The 21331-nt window shown below is 36.3% G+C and overlaps 6 protein-coding genes across 9 annotated transcripts; 3 read left to right on the forward strand and 3 right to left on the reverse strand.

Annotated features, from left to right (window-relative positions):
• Nucleotides 1-1407: 1407 nt before the first annotated feature.
• LOC124404182 (AP-3 complex subunit sigma-2) lies at nt 1408-4696 on the forward strand. Of its 3 annotated transcripts, none has more exons than XM_046878119.1 (3): nt 1408-1629; nt 1841-2224; nt 4402-4696. In XM_046878119.1, the coding sequence occupies exons 1-3, from the start codon at nt 1525-1527 to the stop codon at nt 4522-4524; spliced, it is 612 nt and encodes a 203-aa protein (XP_046734075.1). In that variant the 5' UTR covers nt 1408-1524; the 3' UTR covers nt 4525-4696. The 3 variants fall into 3 exon arrangements, with proteins under 3 accessions (XP_046734075.1, XP_046734076.1, XP_046734077.1); XM_046878120.1 differs by having other exon boundaries at nt 3510-4442; XM_046878121.1 differs by having other exon boundaries at nt 3615-4442.
• On the forward strand, nt 2786-21231 carry LOC124404175. 2 transcript variants are annotated; one of them, XM_046878110.1, is made up of 5 exons: nt 2786-2797; nt 17999-18002; nt 18271-18545; nt 18881-19916; nt 20819-21231. In XM_046878110.1, exons 3-5 carry the CDS (start codon nt 18327-18329, stop codon nt 21214-21216), a joined length of 1653 nt encoding a protein of 550 aa, XP_046734066.1. In that variant the 5' UTR covers nt 2786-2797; nt 17999-18002; nt 18271-18326; the 3' UTR covers nt 21217-21231. The 2 variants fall into 2 exon arrangements, with proteins under 2 accessions (XP_046734066.1, XP_046734065.1); XM_046878109.1 differs by lacking the exons at nt 2786-2797; nt 17999-18002 and having other exon boundaries at nt 18014-18545.
• On the reverse strand, nt 4407-7570 carry LOC124404180 (GATA zinc finger domain-containing protein 1). Its single transcript, XM_046878117.1, has 4 exons — nt 7190-7570; nt 6111-6313; nt 5740-5949; nt 4407-4672 (listed from the first exon to the last, which is right to left on the reverse strand). Exons 1-4 carry the CDS (start codon nt 7502-7504, stop codon nt 4654-4656), a joined length of 747 nt encoding a protein of 248 aa, XP_046734073.1. The 5' UTR covers nt 7505-7570; the 3' UTR covers nt 4407-4653.
• On the reverse strand, nt 8851-11126 carry LOC124404181 (tetraspanin-7-like). The gene is made up of 5 exons (XM_046878118.1): nt 10951-11126; nt 9833-10021; nt 9586-9756; nt 9380-9511; nt 8851-9252 (listed from the first exon to the last, which is right to left on the reverse strand). The coding sequence occupies exons 1-5, from the start codon at nt 11026-11028 to the stop codon at nt 9097-9099; spliced, it is 726 nt and encodes a 241-aa protein (XP_046734074.1). The 5' UTR covers nt 11029-11126; the 3' UTR covers nt 8851-9096.
• On the reverse strand, nt 12234-13324 carry LOC124404177. Its single transcript, XM_046878112.1, has one exon. The coding sequence runs from the start codon at nt 13307-13309 to the stop codon at nt 12344-12346; it is 966 nt and encodes a 321-aa protein (XP_046734068.1). The 5' UTR covers nt 13310-13324; the 3' UTR covers nt 12234-12343.
• Nucleotides 15553-16386, forward strand: LOC124404187. The gene is made up of 2 exons (XM_046878127.1): nt 15553-15751; nt 15983-16386. The coding sequence occupies exons 1-2, from the start codon at nt 15597-15599 to the stop codon at nt 16134-16136; spliced, it is 309 nt and encodes a 102-aa protein (XP_046734083.1). The 5' UTR covers nt 15553-15596; the 3' UTR covers nt 16137-16386.
• Nucleotides 21232-21331: the final 100 nt, after the last annotated feature.

Here is a 21331-nt window from a genome sequence, read left to right on the forward strand (position 1 = left end):
ATCAATAATAATAACTTTGGAATATCATCTTTTGAACTATTTAATATCGTTTTCTAATCATACATACATGCCTATGAAAACCTGCCACGAAATAAAGCATTACAAATTTATTTTCATACAATATGTGGTGCCATGAGCGATTACCATCTTATATAATCCTATTTTCCTTCCTTTATTTTTTTGTTTTTTGACCAACCCATGTTATATGGCCTGTGAATTAATTAAAGTAGAATAATACTCATTTGGAGTGTATCATTTTTTTTTATATTTACCCGACTTCCATACTGTCATGAAAATTTAGAAATTCTTATTGCGTAAATAATAAACCTGTGTAATGTTTTTATTCTGTCACCTAACAGTAAAACGAGTCTTACAGAAATTATTTTTCGAAATCTGTAATAAATTACACCCAATATCAGCATCATGAACCAAAAATTCATACTTAATATTGTTTACACGTATTATATAATTGCTAAAAATAATCTAAAATACACGAACCTCTAGTTCTTCAGCAGCCTTTCTTGGAATGCAATTTTCGTAAAGCGTAATTTAAAAAATTGGGAACCTTTCCATAACCGTTGACTGGTTAAATATCCTATCTCAAACGGCACGTGGCAAAATTGGGGTAAGGATCTAATTGTGGCGTGTTGCTAATCCATTAGGCGCATTTTACGCATGGGCTGTTGGTATTGAAAGAGTCCCTAAAAATTTCATGTATGTATGTATGCCTACCTTAGAGCATAGTTCCAAAAATAGCTGTCAGCGCTAAAAACTCCCTAGAACAGAAGCAGACCAGTCACGAACTCAGCAGCGCAAAAGGGATACAAGATGGTCAACGGCATCAATTACTCGGCTTCTCTCCAACAGTATCTTTGTTCAATGATGACGTCATAAACCCAACTTTGCAATTTTATAATTTTAATAAATCAGAAATAGGGGTCAACTATCAAACAATTGCAACAATCAATTTTTGCCTTACAAACGATTCTCTCTCGATACATGATGGAATTTATTGAAAATATTGAACTTTATACATGATTGTCGGCTAGATATATCTAAAATTTTTTTTTTTTTTTTTTTTAAAGTTCAGTTCACTATCAAACAATTCCAACTGCACTGCAATCATCTACAGACGAATTGCAAATGATTCCATTAATTAATTTAGATTAGTTTGATGGTTTGTCTGCTAAATTCATATTAATGGAGATGGAAGCAATTTAATTTGTCACGATCGATGTTATTGTTGTATATATCTATATAGTCCATTCTTACCAACTTCACTTCGGAACTTTGCGATGACAGCGCTGCTTTTGTTAAAATCTAAAACTACTATACGACAAATTTTCGAGGATGAATTTTTCGTATGCTTCCCATTAGAGATGAGTCTTCTTTACTCTAGTCTCCGTGGGTTAGTGGACGAGCGGGGTTTTAAAAATGGCGACAATTGCCAGAATTCAGTGTAACCTTAAAACAGTGATGTCACGTTAATAAAATCCATGTATATACGTACGTAAGAACATTTTTATGCATTCTGTTTCTATACAAACAAGTGGCTTCAACATGATTAAGGCAATTTTAGTGTTCAACAATCATGGCAAACCCAGACTGTCGAAATTTTATCAGTACTTTGTGAGTATTCGGTAATAAACGTTTGCATTCTCCAAAATTTGACAGCTGTCAGTGTCAAGTATGATTCTTACAACTGAATTTCATGTGTACAATTTCATATCATCAAACGAACTTATGGGAGAGTATGACGGATAGACCGAGAAAGGAGTGGAAAAATATTCCACTTGTAAATTGATGAGTTCACATTTTCATATTACTTTGTTTTCTTTAGAATGAGGACATGCAGCAACAAATAATCAAAGAGACGTTCCAACTCGTGTCAAAACGAGACGATAACGTCTGCAATTTTTTGGAAGGAGGCAGTCTGATTGGGGGTTCGGACTACAAACTAATCTACCGACACTATGCGACCTTGTACTTTGTTTTCTGCGTCGACAGTTCAGAATCAGAATTAGGAATATTGGATCTCATACAAGTATTCGTTGAAACGCTGGACAAATGCTTTGAGAACGTCTGTGAATTGGACCTCATTTTTCACGTGGACAAAGTTCATTACATACTAAATGAGCTGGTGATGGGTGGCATGGTACTCGAAACAAACATGACTGAAATTCTGAGCCGAATCGAAGACCAAAACAAGCTAGAAAAACAAGAGGTGAGGAGTTCTGTTATTTCATTATTGCATTTTTTTCTTTTCTATTTACTAAACGGTCTTCAGGGTTTACCAGTTTAGCAAACATCCTATAAATTTTCTAACTCACATTACATTGTAACCGTCAAAGTTTTTAAAGTTCGAACATGACTAGACATCTTAACGGTGAATGGGCTCTACCATCTAAATCAAAAATTAGGAAAAGAGAAGAAACCATTTAAAAAATCTCCAGTAATGTTGTTTGTGCCAATGATGGTGAACTAGAATAAAACGATCTCCTTATTATGTATTAGAAATGATTTTGCAAATTCGTGTTACACAATCTAAGATATCAACAATTTGATAAGTTTTATAGTTAGAATTTTTAAAATCATGAAACTTTACTGGTTTTTACTATTCCATTCTAATGTTCCTGGACTTCTTTTATTTACCTCAAAGGAACATCTCCAGAAATCATCTAAAACAAAAAATTGACGGATCGTTATCTCTAGATAGAATTAAATAAAATAGATTCGTGTAACGGTGCAATAGATATTGGGTGAAAATTGAATTTGTGTGTTATAACTGTACCATGATGTAAGATTTCTTGACAGTCTTCCAGACAAATTGTTGGGACTTGGTCAGCTAGCAAAATGAGTCCATAAACATCAAAATCTCGTATAAAATACCAGAGTTTAAGAGTGAACATTCTAAATACAAATCCTCTTCTAAAATTTTAGATATCCTAGTTTGTATTATTCAGATTTGTTTCTAATACATAGTAGGAATATTGTTTTCTGTGTTCATTATCATTGGCACAAACATAACAATAACAATAACATTGCCAACAATTTTTTAAGCAGTTTTCTTTTTCTTCTCATTTTTGATCAAAACGATATGGCCCGATGGTCCTTAACTTTGACATATACAACCAAACTACTGAGCTAGGGACCAAAAATTCAGCAGGACTCACTTTTTCATCTGTCAAAGTACAACTCTATTATATTAAAGCAATATCCATATTATCCATCAATAAGGGATATTTCAGACTTCAAAGATGGTTATAAAGAAAAAAATGCAGTTTGACACTTGCTGCAAACAAGACCAAAATTTTCTTATCACAAACTAACACTCAATGCTTGTTTCATGCCTGCTTTATTTCATAGTTGCTAAATTTGAAGAAAAATATTCTCGAATTCGATAAAGTGTACTTACTTTGGTTGCATACAATTTCTCATAACTGCGTAAAGAATTTGAGCAGAGCAGAAATAATTCGATACATTATTTGTTGTGTTCATTTTGTTTTTAGTGTTCTTTTCTTTTCAACACTGCCTATACGCCAACAATTGCTCCTGAACATGTCCTTGTAGTTATGGCTTTTTACACCAGAGAACTGACTTAAACTCAATTTTAGGGGGCTTACAAATCAGTGCGATCTTACTCACCTCGTCAGATTGTTCTTCTGGGACCTCCTCCCTAAAAGTTGAATAGTAATAAGATTTCTTTGTTTTGACTTGAATATCATTCCTGCTAAACATGTGAGGTGAACATTCCTATTTCGTCTGTGATCGTTTCTTGTTTTTTTTTTTTTTTTTTTTGATACTTCAATGATATTCATCGGTTTTCTACATAATTATACATTTATATATAGTCAAATTTTCATGTAATATTCTGTATGATATTTTGCATGAATTTTGTAACGTATGATTTATTTCAAAAGAGCTGGTGCCTTACAATTAGTAAAAATGTAATTAGCAATAACGTAAATAAAATGTAAACCATATATTTACATCTATCTCCCTGATTACTCCTCTACTACTCTTTTTCATGTACCTATCTAAATTTAGATACATCAATCACATCTTTAGTCTTATTCTTACACTATTATTAATATTATTGGCGCATTTGTATATTATGCATTATATTATGCATAATTAAAACAAACTATCTGCACAAAATATTTCATACATTACAAACTTATCATTATTGGTTGCCCACTTCAATGTTAACGTGATGAGATCAATTTAGAACAACATTTTTCATGTCCAAATCAGTCTAAACTGTAAGAGTTTGATATTCGATTATACAAAATATCATTGTTATACACTTGAATGAGAATATGAGCACATTCAACGGTAAATGCCCTAGTGATTACGCTGATAAATCTACCTGACTAATTGATGAATTATTTTTCCTGGCAGGCGGGAATAACGGCAGCTCCAGCTCGGGCTGTATCAGCAGTTAAAAATATGAATATACCGCAGCAGTTAAAAGACATGAAACTACCCGACCTACCACAGGCAATAAAGGACCTCAAGTTCTGACCAGCGGTTACATCGCTTTCGCCTACTTGACTAGACAGTCCTTCAGCTGAGGTTGTTTCCTCTGTCCAGTTAACGGCGTCTCTTTCCACTGACCAAACAGATGAAAATGCCCGGATGCTCCCAACGGTGTCAAACCAGGTTTCTTGTTCTGCGATCCATCGTTATCAAGGATGGAAATGAGACGTTCCTTTTTTCCGATTATAACAAGGATATCAGGCTTCTGAATCGCGAATTCTGCTGAAACTTGACGGTACGTTTCCTTGGCCTAATATGTAGAGCCTTGTAACATATAGTTTATTGTAATAGGCTTGCTTTAATCCGGTTACAATTGGTTATATAACCAATTTGCTGAGTGAAACGTCTTTATAAAAGAAACCTGTACGGATTTATTGCCTTAAATATTACTTTCATTGTCTTTTGATGAAGTTATAATGATAGGATCTCATTGACTCAAGTGTGAACAAATATATGAGCTCAGAGTAATATTGAAGTGACTACGAATTTTCTAATATCTGATATATTGTAAATTAAGAGAAAAAAGGCCAAACAGATGAAACCTCTAGAGCTCTATATTTTGGGTCAAAGAATCACCCCTAGAAGTTTCAGTAGAATCCGTGATTCGAAGGGCTAGTAATTTCCTAATTTCTTAATTTCCTTTAAGATGTCAATATCCATCGCGTTTGCCAACGAGACAATTATTCACCTGAATTTTCATTTCACATCGGCGATATAATGTTCAGTGAATATTTTTAACTCACACTTAACTATTCTATAGTGCCTAGCTATTTGATAGTATTAGGGGCAATATTGTACAGCAAATTAATGCATGAATAAATTATGTACTCATTGTCGCAAACCGTATCTGCTATAAATTTTCGTCTTCATTTATGAGTCATCGATACTTGATATCAACCGATGTATGAAATATGAAAATCGGTTTTAGCCAATTCATCACTTTCACTAGTAAACATGTGAAATCTTTATATAATATTGAATTATAATATATCAAACAAGAAATTGTAAAGCTGTATAATTAATATGACGATGATGATGATAAAAGTTAAGTCAAAGTTTCAAATAAATATTTTTTATTGAGCAATTCTTAATGTGAATGTTTACTTCTTACTATGAGCCAATCTTCTTCATCGTTTGAAATCCACCTTCCTTAACAGGAAAATTAAAGATATGTAATATAAAATAAATATGAAACATTATTTTCTGCGGATACTGATTTCGTGTTTCAAAGATGTCCATACGAAACCGGCCCCGGTCTCCGTCAATGGGGGCGGATATGGAGTATTTTTCAATTTGTAGTAATCGGATGGTGCATGCATCACGAATTCCATGCACTCCAGTTTTCTTGGTAAGTCCTCCTCAGGTCCAATTAGGTACGTCTCGGGATAAAATCCGTGTTGTGGCGGAGGGCTTTACCAATTTTTGTGCAAGAAAAATTTAGAGTCTTTTATATCTCACTTTTCGATAACTTTGTAACATATGTAGTAATTTTAAATTCTTTCCTGTCATCTATTTTTCTTGTTACACATAAGAACGCATCGTCGTATAAATACTTAAAGACAATATTTTACCTAGCAGTTGTTGGTATCAGCCACGTCACTGCTGCGCTTTTCTCACAATATTGATCCGTCAGAAGCCCTCGTATCTGGGCATAGTAAATACCGCCATCAATGTCTTGCATGGACACTATATCTCCAACTTGAATGTAAGAACCTTTATAAAAGACGTAGTCACTGGTGACTGGCGTCGCAACAGCCGCAGGAGCTTTGATTGGCTACAGCAAGCAGAAATCAGCAATTGTAACTGTTGACGATTGTTAATAACAATCTTTCAATTCACTCAAATATGACCATCAATTGTTCTGGTGTTTCAAGGTGTTTAAAGTAGCACAGCTGGTATTTTTAGACTGCCTCAAAAGCCTCACGCAGGTGAAAATTATTTTCAGAAACTTTCCAAAATTTATATGGATGTACTCAGGATGTTAATATTTCTAACAGTTTCTGAAAAATCTGTCACAAATTGTAGTAATATTTAGGAATTTCGTAATAGAAATACCTCAATTTGTATGCAGAATATTAATTTCCAGGTTTATGGAAAAACCTAAAGGGAAGATCACAAGGGAGAGTTGGTATACAGTAGGCAGGTAATATCTGGAAGTGATGGGAGACATTACGGGAAGATTTAGGCGATTTTCTAGATATTTTTGAAGATTTCTAAGTATTTTTACAAACAATGAAAAAATTTGGAAATCTTTGAAATGATCTTGAAGATATTGCAAGGCAATGTTGGAAAGAAATGTATGGAAACTTCTAGGAAATGGAGATGTGATGTGAAAAATTTTTCAACCGTGATTTAACCCTTCAGAAAAATCATATTTCCCAAAAATTCCTGTGGAGAATTATTATGATTATAGTTTTACTGAAAATATTCTTTCACGGATATGTAGACTTTTTCAGCGGTATTCCAAAAACAGTTTACCAAATCCTGGTACTGTCAGAACATACGCAGAAGCACCAAAACTAGAATGAAAATTTTTTTTTATACAAAACGGAATTTTCGAAAAATATGACTTCTGCTCACAGGTAATGGAACCCTTACGTGAAACGTTTATTTCGATTCCATAAAGATATTCATAATATTTAAAACTTACTGTCTTTTTGAAAATATGTCTGCGTCCTTTACCCTTAGGCAAAACTTTCAACTGTGTAACTGGTTTGTTTTTAAGGTATCTGGTCACTCTTGTACTCTTTCGGGGTTGCAGTTTAGCGTCATTCGACTCATTTTTTACAGTGGCATTGGCATTGTTCGATGAATTATTGCTAACTTTGTCATCATCGTCAATTGCGTTCCCGCAACGGTCAGATTCGGAACAATTATTACAGATATTACCGGTATCAGTACTGTGCCATAAAATACTGTCTGTACTTTCGCATTTAGTGCACTTCGGCTTCATTCCTAGCGGCATTTTTTTCTTTATTTACATCTGCACTGACGGGATTTACACTTGCATTCCTCGGCTTGCGGTGTTTCGCATACACAATAACGATACATACCACTACACATTTCTAAACAATCCACTGGACTCGTGCTGGGATTCATATCCATTCCGAAATTACCTGGCAGCGCTAAAAATTCCCCAGAACAGAGACGGAGCTACTCACGAACTAGATGAAGCAACAGAGATAAAAGATTGTTAACAGCACTGGGAGTTAATATCGGAACGCACCCAGGGTATACGGCGGGTACTCATGTGTGTTCCTTTTTCACTGCCAATAATACGCAGCGTTGCAAGCATGGTTAAAGAAGTAAGGTGTGCTCGACAGAGGACCAATTTTCGTACAAGCTCGCGCATTCCGCCAGTTGACGTCACGGCCAATCACAGTGAGCCTACAGCGCAGACGCATAGCTGCATACACAATATAACATAACCCCACCAAACGTCTTATCTCTCTTACACTTTGGGTCAGTACTCCTTGCACTATGGGTCAGAATACCTTCGGAATCTCAACAGTTTCGAATTAACCGTTTGCTGTGACGTCAACTGGCGGAACTTTTCTATTGGTTCATCCGAAAACCTGCGCTGTAGCATACCTTACTCCTTACACTATGGCTCGGAGCGTTAGCGTTAGTCGACCAATCGGCCCCTGCGAGACAGAGAAGGGATGTAGCGTTACTACTTCCCTCTCTATGCCGGCTTCCACTTACAGGAAAGAGTAGACCAGGCTTCCTTCGTGTCTGTATGTCATAACGTTATGTGACTTATCATAGAATAATTTTCAGTAGGGAGGAAAACTTTTTTTGATATTTGTAATAGACATTGCATGTAGAATTGCGCTGACTATAGCATTTTCACGTCAGTGATGCAAAAGCTTTGATAACGATTAAAATAAATGACATTCAACGCGGTCGGTATGGGCTGAGTATAGTATTCTCTTACCTCTTAAGACAATATGGCGCCGTGAGAGGTTATCAGCCGATCGTTTTAGATTGATTATTCAAATCTCACTGCACAGAACACTTCCTACAAGCTGTTCGGTTTTCGTTTCATGACATTGAGTTAATGTAGGTTAAATATGCATTAAAAAGCTAGTTTTGTCATTAAATTACACTCAATAAGCATAGTTTGTTCACTATTATGACCCGAATGCTTCTTCTGAATACAAGGATCCCAGTTCTGCCTGCCACCCAGATTTCAGACACCACCCTCCTCTCGGTGACGCTCAATGTGTAGAAATCGCAAGCAATCAATCTTAGCTAGGTTTCATTGTAGTTGTATGTGTACATGTTCGTTGTACGGAAAGAAATTTCATAAATGATTAATTGACATATAATTATAATATATAAGTTCCTCTCCCATTGGCATTCTGATACTTTAACACAAAGTTTCAAAACTGAAATGAATATCGTATAGCGGTACATATCGTAATAAATAAGTACGTATGTACACAAACATACAGCAGTAAATGAATAAGTCATAACGACATAATTACTCTGATTTTTGTGTCTGTTCGTTTAATTGCGTTCTTTCGTGAATAACCGTCACGCAATGTCATTCAATTAGGCAACTTGCTCGTATTTGGCTTTGTTGATATTACTGGCAAGGCAACAAGCAAGGAAGACTCCAATCAGAGGAAAGAATGCAACACCTACAGCACTACCAGCCACCAAGCCAATGTTACTGTTTATGAAGTCCACGACCCGGTTGTAGCAGCCCTGGAAACAATAACGTTAATCCAAAATTCTCGACACCATAGACTGAAACTGCGTTCTCTTGAATTTAAATTCAGAAAATGAGAACATGTAAACATATCGAAAACTCCAGAATCTTTATGCTATTTACCTGAGTATACACGTTATCCAGATTCGAAGAGTCACACGGTTTTTCAAGCTGCTTGCAGCAAGATTTAGGAATCTCTTCCGGTAAGTTTATAGACTTCCAGTCAGTGTAGCCGCGGTTTCCACAGCAATGCAGCTGTAAAAATATGTGCAATTGACTAATCGAAGAAGACAATGCTGCATGATCAAAGAGGAACTAGGATATCTCACGGTAGACTGCATGGTATCTATATCATGCTGTTTGTTATGGTCGTCTACATAGAGAACCAAGCTTTCATTGAGCCCTTGATCGAAGCCCTCGGTCAGAGCGTTGCGGTATGCATAAACGGAGGCACCTGATCCCAGCTCTAGGAGTACCACAACCGCCAGAAATGCTCCGTACTGGAGATGAAAGGATTGAAAACTGATTACCATGTAATCTGCTGATGCCAGTTGTTTGCGTGTATTCTATACTCACGAGGTATAAGAGTGCCGGATGTCCACGTGCCGTGCAACAACATGCCAAGATAGAAGCTACGACTACGAGGATGCCGAGGCAGGCCAGAGCCAGAGGCGCTGCACCGCTACCTTCAATGCTCATATCTACGTACTCTCGGAGCTGAATACGCATCCAGATTCCAACACACAGCATCAGCACTCCGGTGCACTGAATTCGCATATCGTCTCAAATTAGAATTTTCGAACAGAAATTATCACTATCATCATTCTGTTGCTATTGTATGTATATAGGTATACAATGTACATATGCATACATATTCACAAGTGGCAAAGCGCATTACCAATTCAAAATCACTTCAGTGCAGGTAATGGCAACTTCATAGGAGTGCATTACGTTTCGGCACAAGTCGTTTTTGCGCTGAACAAACACTCATAACCGTCGTTCTCACTAAGCGTTATGATAATAAAGATAACCGAATTCTTCCCAATCTTTCGGGGATAACCGAACTTATTCTGATAGTTCCGAGGGTATTCAAACTAACTGTACTAGTGAAATCATTTTAACCGTTCCAGGAATGACCCACCTTTTTCTAACCACCCTAATGAAATCCAAACTTGATCTAACCATTCAATGAAAGGCCGAACTTATTAGGATCCTTAATCTGGGCGTGGTAAGGACAATAGAGGCGTCGTAAGGGATAATCAGCTAACCGTTTCAAGAAAAGTATGCAAATATCGAGGTACATAATACATTGGCTAAACTTTTGAACTTTCATTTTGTGATACTAGGTCAATATAGAGTAAAATACTGGTAAAAACTATTATCATAATCGTAACTCCTACTTCATTTTCTCTTATCTGAACCTACACATAATATAACAAACTCTAAAAATATTACGAAGTTGACAATTTAAAACTTGTACAATGTTAAGAAACGTGAACTTTTCTGATGAGTTCTTAACAAAAATGCACATACACATGTGAATCAATGCTGTACATGGCGATCAGAGTAAGGCGAACGCTGATTGTGTTGGATATGCAACAGTTGGGCGGGTTTCGTCAATATTTCTTTAATTTTCACGGCAGCTTAAAGGCATATGAGTAAGTGTGTATTTAAGACGAGTTAAGTATACCCACCCCAAATGCAAAGTTGAAGAGTATCAACAGCGTCTTCATGCAGGCCATTGCCGCAACAGTTTGCAGATGTTTACCCATTTTCAATTATTCCAAATTTCCGTGCTGTTTGAACGGGATGATAGTAACAGGCTCGACGCACTGCTGGTCTTTCAGCCTCGATCGATGTCAGCAGCGGCTTTTGCGACCGTCAGTCATGTGTGGGTGCGTTGGAGAAAACGTTTCAGGGCGCATGCGTCCCAGTCTATCAAATCCGAAACGTTCTACGCTTATTATTCTATCTTATAGCATCAACTTCTAAGTTTGAGTCGTGAAAAATTCTCTATGTTGTCAAAGTTACGAAAAATCTATGTAGAAGTAAAGCATCTGGCCTTCGAATCATGGATTTTGCTAAAACTTGTAGGGGAATGACGTTAGCCAGATGTATAATATAGGTTCTGATGTAACACTTCAATAATTAGTATGTAAGTTCCCAATTAATACACGGTCGACTTATTGCTTCCAGAAAACCACGTCAATTAATCGGAGACCTATGCAGAGGATGTATTTGAAGCCAATAGTTGACAACATGTCAACCATACTTTCAAGAATTTCCGTTAGGTTATCAATTTACAGTCAATAGTGTACAAGTCGACAGTAAATTGAGTTTTCGCCATCAAAAAATGGTCAAGTACCATTTTTAAATTTCGACGCTCACGAAATTATTTTAATCCTCCATCACATTCGCTATGGCGAGTTCTGTAGATATCTAATTTTTGGGAGGCATCGTCTTGATCTTGACGTTTTTGAGGACATTTGTTGATATCTGGTCGGCACATTACCTCGTCAAAGGCGAATAGGCACCGTTTTTGACTTCCTGCCAACTCTGAGGCAAATATTTTATCTGCCGATATTACGCCGGTTTTAATTTGTCAATTGATAGTCGATATTTCAACAAGTATCCGAGTCATCGAAGTTATGAATAATCTACAAAGCTTACTGAAATTCCATCTTGCGCTAAATACAGTATAATCGTAATCACTATAAAAATGGATTCTGAATTCTAAAAAATCATCGACGTAGTTGGTTACAAAACTTTTCCCTTATTTCATGAAATATTCTAAGGAAGATACCAAGTCTTAAATTCGAAACGAAAGATATTCAAATTAATTGCCCTGTACAGTCAAATATGCACATAATTCAAATTACACTTCATATACAAATGAAGTATGCATAGAAATACAAATCCTGAATCAGTGACGAAAAGGTAAACTTTTAGTTCTGCTCAAGAACATAACGAATGGTCAATTGTTTACAGATATTATGATTACATGATCAACCAGGTATGGACTCTGCATTTATTATACAAACTTTCACTTCTACATACTACACGAGACATTAATAATTTACCATATGACTATTTTTTGATCGACTGACGATGCGGCGAACAGATAACATCACCTTTTTTTGTGTAATTAAGTAGAACTCCAGGCCAAACAACATTGTTGTCTCCAGTTATCGTCGGCTGAGATACTTTTCGGGGAGATTGTCTGGTTCTCCGAATACTGACTAATCGCTGCTTTAGTGACAACTGTTGATCAGTTTTCCGCGTTATCGAATTACCGTCACACTGTACGCCATTATTTACATGATTATTATTATTAAGATTATCCTCACTGCTGCAGTAATTATCATTCTGTAGATCCCCTTCTAACTCATCGTTCAAATAGCGTCGACTTTCGTCGGCTTCCAAGTTCATCTGTGTCAAATCAGTGATAGGCCAAACTTGGGAACCAGCAGCGTTCGACGGCTGATCATCATCGTGAAGGGCACTTTTCCCGCTAAATGCAGGCGGTGATTTTTCGCTACGTTCGTCATCGCATCGGTGACATTCGATTTCCCCCACGGTTTTGGGACTCTCAGCCCGCTTAAGACTGCAATTCCGGTTTCGATTTCTGCCACGGATGTCGCCGATCGTTTTGAAGTAAATGCTGTGGTCGTATCTGTACTCCTCCAGGCACTGGCTATCCACACGATTGTTCGATTGGTAATTCAGGCTGCCGCAACAGTTGATACGCACTTCTTCTGGCCTGGATTTTCGTCTCCACGAACGTTCCAGTCTATAAAAACGTGGACTCAAAGACTCGCAGTCCCCCACCACGAGCTTGTTCGCTGAAATGTTCCAGTTGGTGTCGACTGGCTCGTCTCTCATGGTCAGACGCCCTCGAGAATACCTCTGCGATCTGAGGCGGTTGTAGCCTCGTGCTAAAGCGGCCCATTCCTCGATCCTTTGGAACACATACTCAGTCTCCTCGTTCCACCAATCCGATAACCCTCGATGTGTCGTCGGCGCCATAGCGTCTTCACCAACAATTGCAGACATTTTTGTGAACCCCCGGGACCGATGCGACGTTATTTATTTCCTCACTTGAAGCACTTCAACTACTGAAGCCTTGCAAAATTGCTAAGGTCGACCTTTAGTAGTAATCCGCAATGGCTAACCTTGAACTTTTTTGCTTCATTATAAGTTGTCGCTGATCTTTTACAGCAGGTTATTGGAATCTGTACAAATATACATATGTAACAGCCGTATGCTGCAGCTTAATTGGAATTGATTCGCCTGCATGAACATGTAGGGTATCTTTCCCCACGAATTATTGATTCGAACATGCCAAAATCTTATTTGTCTACGCAGGTGAATGAATATTTGCATCAACAATTTTTTCATGAGAAAAAACACGTATATCATTAGTATTGAGTGATTTAAGAGTGGGATGGGATATTTTGAAGAAGCACATGGAACGAAAATGCATACCCATTAATTCGCTCCATTTAAGTATCACTATTCCAATGCGACTTATAGAATGTGACTTCAAACTTATTGCCGTAAGCGAAACTTTTCAGAATTAAGTATTCTGCTGTGCACCTAAAGAGTTTAAATACAATCTTTACAGACCAACGTTTGCGAAAGTGTCAATGATTTTCTCTGTCATTAACTAGGTTTATATGCAATGCAGTGAACCCTCGATACAACGAAAATAAAGGGAGAAGGGATACATTTCGGTATGTGGAGGGTTCGTCAAGTAGACTGTTAGTACGAAGATACCTAGTTTCGAAGGAGAATATTATTTATTTGCCAATAATCACACAAATTATGTGCACAATAGTAAATGAATTCATAAACTCTGATACTTTAGCTTGCTTCTTTCTCAAATCCGTTTTTCTGTCGATATTATTCTCGATTAAAACGAAATTATTAAAAATATCATCTGGCGCGCCGACGATCTCTGATAGGTATTATTTTGATCCCTGCACCATACGAACCGCATGTATTTTGAATCTTTTACTTCTGGAAACTCACTCGATTTCTCTCGGTTCAATTTCTTAGATATTTTGCAAGCTAATAACTTCAACTTATTATTGATTATTGTAGAGAGAGTACTTTGCGGAATCATGAAATTGGCTGTGATGTCTCTCTGCTTGTTATAGCTATTCTTGTACAGCTTTCAAAATCTCTAGTTTTTCTTTAATAGTCAGGGTTCATCCTGTTTGCTTATCCATGACTATTAGCTATAGCAGTCAAGTAACAACTGTTTACTGACAATGTTGACATATGATCTCAAGCTTAAGACCTTAAGGAAAGAGCAAATTTCGTTATCGAGGTGCGTACAGTTACAATATTCGTTATTTAGAGGTTCATATAATTTTATTTCGTTTCATAGAGGCCAGAACACAGAAAATCTATTTCGTTTCACAGAGACCAGTACCTACACAGAAAATCTATTTCGTTACATGGAGGATTTTTTTCGATAGGTAGAGTTTTTCTGAAAATACGATATTCTCTATGTTTTACTGAGTTTTTCGTTATATGGGAGTCTCTTATATCGAGAATCTACTGTAATTGAAACATCACTTATATTCACGAAACTCCCATTTTATGCTGGTCTAGTTTCGGAAAATTTGTCTAGAAACACTTTAAAACGCGACAGTCTTAAATCCAGATATTTCCGATCAGATCATTGGTTTTGAATTGAACGTGGTTACAACAAAATGAAGGCGAGAGAAATGCAATACTTCAAAAACGTTCTCTCGATCCTTCCTCTCTAAATTGTTAGCAGATTTTTTATTTCTAGATTTGCAATTTTAATTGCACCACCTCCTCTCTTTCTATACATCGTCTGATATTCGCCGTTTACTTTCGATTCGAATAAAATTTTGACTTGGATAAGAGCATAAAATTTGACATAATTATGTGGCTCAACCGATGTAATCTACAGGCATCGAAGATGGGAAAAACCTTGATTGTCTTACGGAATAATAAGTAAGCCTAGAAAATGAAAAACACGGGGGTACAGAGGGAGGCTTACATCTGTCGTTAATTCGTTTACCGTACCTGCCAATCACGCAGCATGTTGAAATATTATTGAATCGGGGTGGCGGGTGCAGGAGTAGCATAGAGAAAATTGTTTATCAGTCACGAATTGAAATTCATAACAGGCTTTGCTGTCGAAAGGGAGCAAGTATATATAGGAGGCTCAAAATGCGGTCGGTAGCACTCATCCACCGACTTTCAACCGGTCACAACACCCAGCACAAAAATCAAGTAGTAGTTGTTTGTAACTCTTTCGAAGGCAGAAGTTATTTATTGACTCTCAGCTGTCTACTGCTCAATGAATACCAGCACCACTGCAATGTCGATGAAGTTCTCGTTGATTTTAATCACCGTCATCTTTGCCTGGCTACTGAATGGCCACCAGACCCATGCTGTGCGAGAATCGGCTTCCAACGTTAACCGAAGATTTTATGGGCGTCCTTTATTTCCTGGGTAACATCCATTTATATACACGTAATTTTTTTCTCACCTTTTACGTTCCGTTAAAATCATGTGAAATTGTCATCCTGCTGATATCGGCAATTTAAAATTTTTTTCAGAGTGTATGCTCGAATACTTTCATTTTTGAGCGCTGCACATACATTATTTTCTTTACGTAGGCGTGATTGAATGTATTATGCAAATCTCGGACCGCACAAAAATGTATGAAATAATATTTTTCAGGCGGTATCCTACCGTCGATATTCTTGGGGATGATGAAGATATTACAGAGCTTAATAAAAGGCAATTGTCAGACGACTATGGTCACATGAGGTTTGGAAAGCGAGAGCAGTTTGATGACTATGGGCACATGCGATTCGGTAGAAATCACGACTGAATGTTATAAGTTCAGCGTCAAGCCGTTATAATTAACATCTTCGTTCAATGTGTGTTTTCCTTATTTAAGATCGTTTACTGTCAGTTGGACGTATAGTTAAAATAATTATAATATAATTCCTAGTCGTAAATATATTACCAATTGAATATACATGTTATCACGATGCCTCATGTACCGCAGTGAAATAAATAATTGTGATTAAACAAGCTATATAAGAATATGTTTGAAAATGAATTATTTCAAACCGAATGTGTCCGCCACCCAATAAACGAAAAACAATTTTAAACCGTATTAAACAGATTCGACGTAATGAATGTAATTAATCCTTAGTCAATCTAAATTTTACAAGAACTAGAATCATCATGCGCGTTTGGAATTAAATTTTCAAAATGGTAGAAGCAACGAAAAGCAACAATTAAAAAGTCATAGAGTACTGTGCCGTGATTTGTACAAACGATTTTAATAGAATTACATTAATAATATTTCATCAAATTTGCACAGAAAGTAGTAAAATTAGTCGACTAATGCATACATTTATTTATTCTTCAAATTCTGGCTCATTCACATCAAACGGAATGGTTCGCGACTTTTTGCATTAGGGTTTACCAAATTAGCGCATGCGTTATGCATCTCATCTTCATTAAGAATGATAATCACTTTTATCTATCATACTAATTTTCAATATAAATGAACGGACATCTTGGAATTAGAACTAAAATTGGGAAGACCAGATGGTTCTCAGATAATCCAGTATCGGTAATTCGAACTCGGGCCGCTTTGACATAGTTAAGAAACAGCAAGGAGACGAGATCAGTTAAATTACCCGCTGAAGACCACTGCGCAAGATACGATGCGATGATCCATTCTTTTATCAGTTTTCAAAACAATACGTCATCGCATCGAGTGAAATCGGCTGCAAACACAGCCATTAGCATTATTCAAAATCACGATCTTTTCATAATTCAACATAATTCAGAAGCTATAGCATGTTTTTGAATCGTTTCAACGCGACAATATTCTGTCGTCATATTCTGTCAATTGCGAATCGAATACGTCTATGGTAACAATCAGCTCATAAACTTATTAAGATTTTATTCCTACATAATTCAGCTTGTTTTTATTGTAATAATAAGCCTATGTGTCCAACTTTTCTGCGACAATATTAAAATTTATAAGTAGAGATTCAGAAGTGTAGAATATCAACTATCAAAGAGGAACTGTCATTGCGAGCGTCAGAACGATCCCTCATATTAGTCATATTATCGGTTTTCAAACTGATTCATCCTCTGAGCTGAAAACTGGCCATTCAGCCAATCAGAACACGAATACACGATAATGCGCGTGAGATTCCGCTGACGATGCATTGGAAATTTTAAATACACATGCTAAATCCCATCTTAAATTTTCGAGATTCATGAGCGAGATTTTCGAAATTTGTGTGGCCATGGGTTGGAAACATTTTTTAAGATTGGAATCTGATTACGTATGATTAAATACAAGAATTAATCCGAATTGATCATTTTCAATATGCAGTAACGGAGTTGAGTTCTTTCCATTTTTTTTATATTCGAATCATATCAAATTCACCGAGAGTATTTCGTTTAATAGTTATTGAACGATTGTTTTCATATCCTTTCCTGTCAGCGCTTTCTGCGGCCAAAGGATGAACCACGAAACCAACTTTAAGGCTGGAATTTCATGAGCAGCAAAAACTAGCAGCAGCAGCATTTCCCACCATTTAAGTATTCTGATTGGTTAACTAAGGTTAGGTTAGGTTGGTCAACCAATCAGAATGCTTAGATGGTGGAAAATGCTCCTGCTAATATCCGGGCTTTCCCCACCACCTATCATTTTCATGACAGCTGTGTAAGACGGTGTCATAAAAAGGAATCTGGAATTGAAAAAAAGAAGAAGGGCTCAGAGTGTCGGACATCCAGCTACGACCGGCGAAGTTACTTACAAAGTTCGTTGATAAAATAACTTTGGTGGAACTTAGCGACAGTGGCAACTTAGCAGCAATGAAAGTTTCCAATTCGCACACTGATTAGCAACTAATCAACTGATGGAGTACAAATTGATTCAAATAAATCGAGACCTACTCGCATTGAATGAAACTTGTTACACTACATTTCAGTATTGTAGACATCAGTGGTTTTATGCTGTGATTTTCACAGATATTTGTTTTAGAAGATGACGCGAAAATGCGTTCTTTGCAAGGGAACGAACTACAAACGAACCTTCAGCTTTTTTTCTGCCCCAAAAGATCTAGAGACGCGCAAAAAATGGCAGCAAGTTATTCCCATCGCCGATTACACAGTCACTGATGACACTTACATCTGCAGCAAACATTTCAAACCGTCTGATATAATCACACATTGGGTCAGTGGTGTACCACCTCACGTTGTACGAGTAAGTAACGATTCCTTCTTGCTTCGCTTAAATTACATTGAATCAAAATCGCTACACTGTTTTGGGATTTTGGGTCACTATAAATTGGTTGAATGAATTGGTCAGAAATAGTCAGAAAGTAATCTTTGAAATTATCATGTTTTCAATAGAAAATGAGTATTTAAAAAAAGGCAAATTCTTACAAAAACTCAGTAGAATTTCTTGAGATTGTTCAGACTTTAATAAAATAATTAAAACATTTCGAGCAGAAATAACATAAAATTTGTTATGAAACTCTCGGAAAACATGTCTAATTTCTGTCAATATTTTTCACCAAGGATTTAACCATATTTCAGATAAAGTACAAAAAGTTCAGATTGCGAGTTGGAGCAGTTCCATGTTTAAGTATCAAAGAAAATGATGATTCGGGAAATATGCTTATACCTGATCAATCTGGGTTACATGATAAATTGATCAGCGATGAGGTCGATTTTCTGATACCAAGAAAAAATTACAAAGAGTCTGTATCAATTAATTCTCATGTCAATGAATCTAGTTTTAATTATTCCAATGAAGCGAACTTTGAGAAATCCAATATCATCGATCAGAGACATGTGCTCTTTAGTCAGTTGGAGCGAATCGATGATTATATAAATGAAAACAGAATACACAGTTCAGATGATGGTCACATACAGAAATCTGCAGACTCGATAAAAGACACGGAATGTGGTCAAACTGATAATTATTTCATGTTTGACTATAAGCATGTGTACAAAGACAAAAGCGAGACATCAATTATTGTCGATAAGTTACAAGAGAAAAATGAAAATTCTAAAAGAAATCTTATGGCTCATTGTATTCAGCTGGAACAGAATAAGGAAGTTGTGAAAGAGGAATTAATAATAGAAGATTCGCTAAAGTTTTACAATGAACATCACACAGATGATGATTGTGTGAAAGATGATAATAAGACGGAAAGAAGACGAGAGATTGAAGCTTGTTTCGTCACAGAAACATTGAAATTCCCTGTCGATAAAGAATGTAGCGACAAAATGTCTAACTCTGTACTAAACGAAACAATGCTGTTCGAAGATTTTCTTGAAATTTACACAGAAGTTACACTGCCGCGAGGCTGGTCCTTTCTTGTAACTTCGAAAGGACATGCAACAACTGTTGTTTACCTTTACATGAATTTTTCAATGAATCACACACCCGTTGTGAACAAAACAGTGCACATAAGAAGCGACATGATAATGCACTGCAGTGTCAGCAGCAGAAAAATAAATCCGTTCCTTCATAATCTTGTGAGAAATGGCAAAAGCAACAAAGTCTATACTTTATCTGATATTGAGGAACTTGTCGACGAATTGGATCAGCGGCATATCTGTGAAGGTATTGGCAAGGATGTTTCGTTTGTAAGCAATATTGTTTCTTATCACTCTGACCTGTGACACTTGTGGTACATAGCAAAAAGAAAAAAAAAAAAAAATAACGAATACAATCTTTGGAAAAGGATATTTTTTGAATCTGGGTTTAAGTGGGTCCTCCCAGAATTCAGAGTTTGCCCGTTTATATATCAATAACGTTGTAAAATGGCGTTTTTTGTTCAATTATTACTACTCAGCCATACTTGATGATATAGACTTGACATTATTGTTAGAAAAAATCTGTAGGACATTGAATTCTTTACGAGAGAATTATTCACATTTTTATTGTAAAGTCAATTGTTTAGTGGGGACATTCTTAAAAGTAATTGAATTGCCCATAAAATTTATAATCTGAATAATTGTCGTGAAGTCGATGCCTGAACCACTAAAGACGTTTGAAAATGAATCTGTACATCAAATTGACTATCGATGCTTATAGCTATTGAGCCATTCAAGTCCGAGATTTTGTGTACAGAACACTTTTGTAGAGAATTAAATTTTCTATAAAATACTTCCAGGGTTAAATCCATACCATTGAATACAGCTGAGTGATAAGAATTTAAAAAAATGACAACAGCTTTCCTATGTTATTTAAATGGCATAATTATGAATTTTTTAAAGAGCAATATTCTGGAATTGAATGTGGGAGATATTCTTTAGCATAATTATTGTTGTGTACAAATTCTTCAGACAGAAGTGAAAAAAATGTTGTTTCTGATTGAAATACCGTAGGATTAATAGATAAAAGTCATTGAGTACTCCTAACAAATGTTGTCTTCCAACGAAAAGTAAACAGTTTTTAAAGCTTCAATCATTGGTTGACGTACCCTCGTTCACTTGAATCTACCTATTAAATTTTCATGTTAGGGGGTCCGAATGTTCAAGACTTTGGAGATATTAGAATGGGAATTGCATTTATGGATACAGTGAAATGGAGACACATGGAATGTCCCCTCATCATGAACAACGAGTCTTCACAATGCTCAAAATGTGCAAGTCTAAACGTCGCCTTTGCGCAGAGGAAGAATAGGGAGCCTGTCTACAATATGCTTCTGAACAAACAAAAGGAAATTGAAAAGTTGAGGAGATCGTTGAAGAAAATAACCAGGCACAATCGTCGTCTGGACGAAATTCGGTTCAATTTCAAAAACAGACTGAAATCACTCCTAACAGGTTCAAAACAAAATATCGGCGGTAGAATCATACCAAAAATTCAAGAATTGATGATTCAGGAGCGCCTCAGATCGAATTTGGTTAGGAGTTGAAAACAAATAGTGATTTGCTGCAATAAAATAATTCCACGTTTGTGTTTTGCGCAAAATTTCTCCTACTCATTTGATAAAAAATTTCATAACTTTGTAATAAATGAATCATAAGCTT

The sequence above is a fragment of the Diprion similis genome, chromosome 3, assembly GCF_021155765.1.
Source record: "Diprion similis isolate iyDipSimi1 chromosome 3, iyDipSimi1.1, whole genome shotgun sequence".
Lineage (NCBI taxonomy): Eukaryota > Metazoa > Arthropoda > Insecta > Hymenoptera > Diprionidae > Diprion > Diprion similis.

What these genes read in the sequence shown, in the direction of transcription:
- LOC124404182 (XM_046878119.1), top strand. Translation starts at nt 1,525, where the DNA reads ATGCATTCTGTTTCTATACAAACAAGTGGCTTCAACATGATTAAGGCA. An exon ending in CGAAATTTTATCAGTACTTT is followed by an intron (nt 1,630 to 1,840) that starts GTGAGTATTCGG and finishes TGTTTTCTTTAG; the next exon opens with AATGAGGACATGCAGCAACA. An exon ending in ACAAGCTAGAAAAACAAGAG is followed by an intron (nt 2,225 to 4,401) that starts GTGAGGAGTTCT and finishes TTTTCCTGGCAG; the next exon opens with GCGGGAATAACGGCAGCTCC.
- LOC124404180 (XM_046878117.1), bottom strand. Translation starts at nt 7,504, where the DNA reads ATGCCGCTAGGAATGAAGCCGAAGTGCACTAAATGCGAAAGTACAGAC. An exon ending in GACATATTTTCAAAAAGACA is followed by an intron (nt 6,314 to 7,189) that starts GTAAGTTTTAAA and finishes TGCTTGCTGTAG; the next exon opens with CCAATCAAAGCTCCTGCGGC. An exon ending in CTGATACCAACAACTGCTAG is followed by an intron (nt 5,950 to 6,110) that starts GTAAAATATTGT and finishes AAATTGGTAAAG; the next exon opens with CCCTCCGCCACAACACGGAT.
- LOC124404181 (XM_046878118.1), bottom strand. Translation starts at nt 11,028, where the DNA reads ATGGGTAAACATCTGCAAACTGTTGCGGCAATGGCCTGCATGAAGACG. An exon ending in TAGATACCATGCAGTCTACC is followed by an intron (nt 9,512 to 9,585) that starts GTGAGATATCCT and finishes ATATTTTTACAG; the next exon opens with CTGCATTGCTGTGGAAACCG. An exon ending in TGGATAACGTGTATACTCAG is followed by an intron (nt 9,253 to 9,379) that starts GTAAATAGCATA and finishes TATTGTTTCCAG; the next exon opens with GGCTGCTACAACCGGGTCGT.
- LOC124404177 (XM_046878112.1), bottom strand. Translation starts at nt 13,309, where the DNA reads ATGTCTGCAATTGTTGGTGAAGACGCTATGGCGCCGACGACACATCGA.
- LOC124404187 (XM_046878127.1), top strand. Translation starts at nt 15,597, where the DNA reads ATGAATACCAGCACCACTGCAATGTCGATGAAGTTCTCGTTGATTTTA. An exon ending in GGGCGTCCTTTATTTCCTGG is followed by an intron (nt 15,752 to 15,982) that starts GTAACATCCATT and finishes AATATTTTTCAG; the next exon opens with GCGGTATCCTACCGTCGATA.
- LOC124404175 (XM_046878110.1), top strand. Translation starts at nt 18,327, where the DNA reads ATGACGCGAAAATGCGTTCTTTGCAAGGGAACGAACTACAAACGAACC. An exon ending in TACCACCTCACGTTGTACGA is followed by an intron (nt 18,546 to 18,880) that starts GTAAGTAACGAT and finishes ACCATATTTCAG; the next exon opens with ATAAAGTACAAAAAGTTCAG. An exon ending in TCAGCGGCATATCTGTGAAG is followed by an intron (nt 19,917 to 20,818) that starts GTATTGGCAAGG and finishes TTTTCATGTTAG; the next exon opens with GGGGTCCGAATGTTCAAGAC.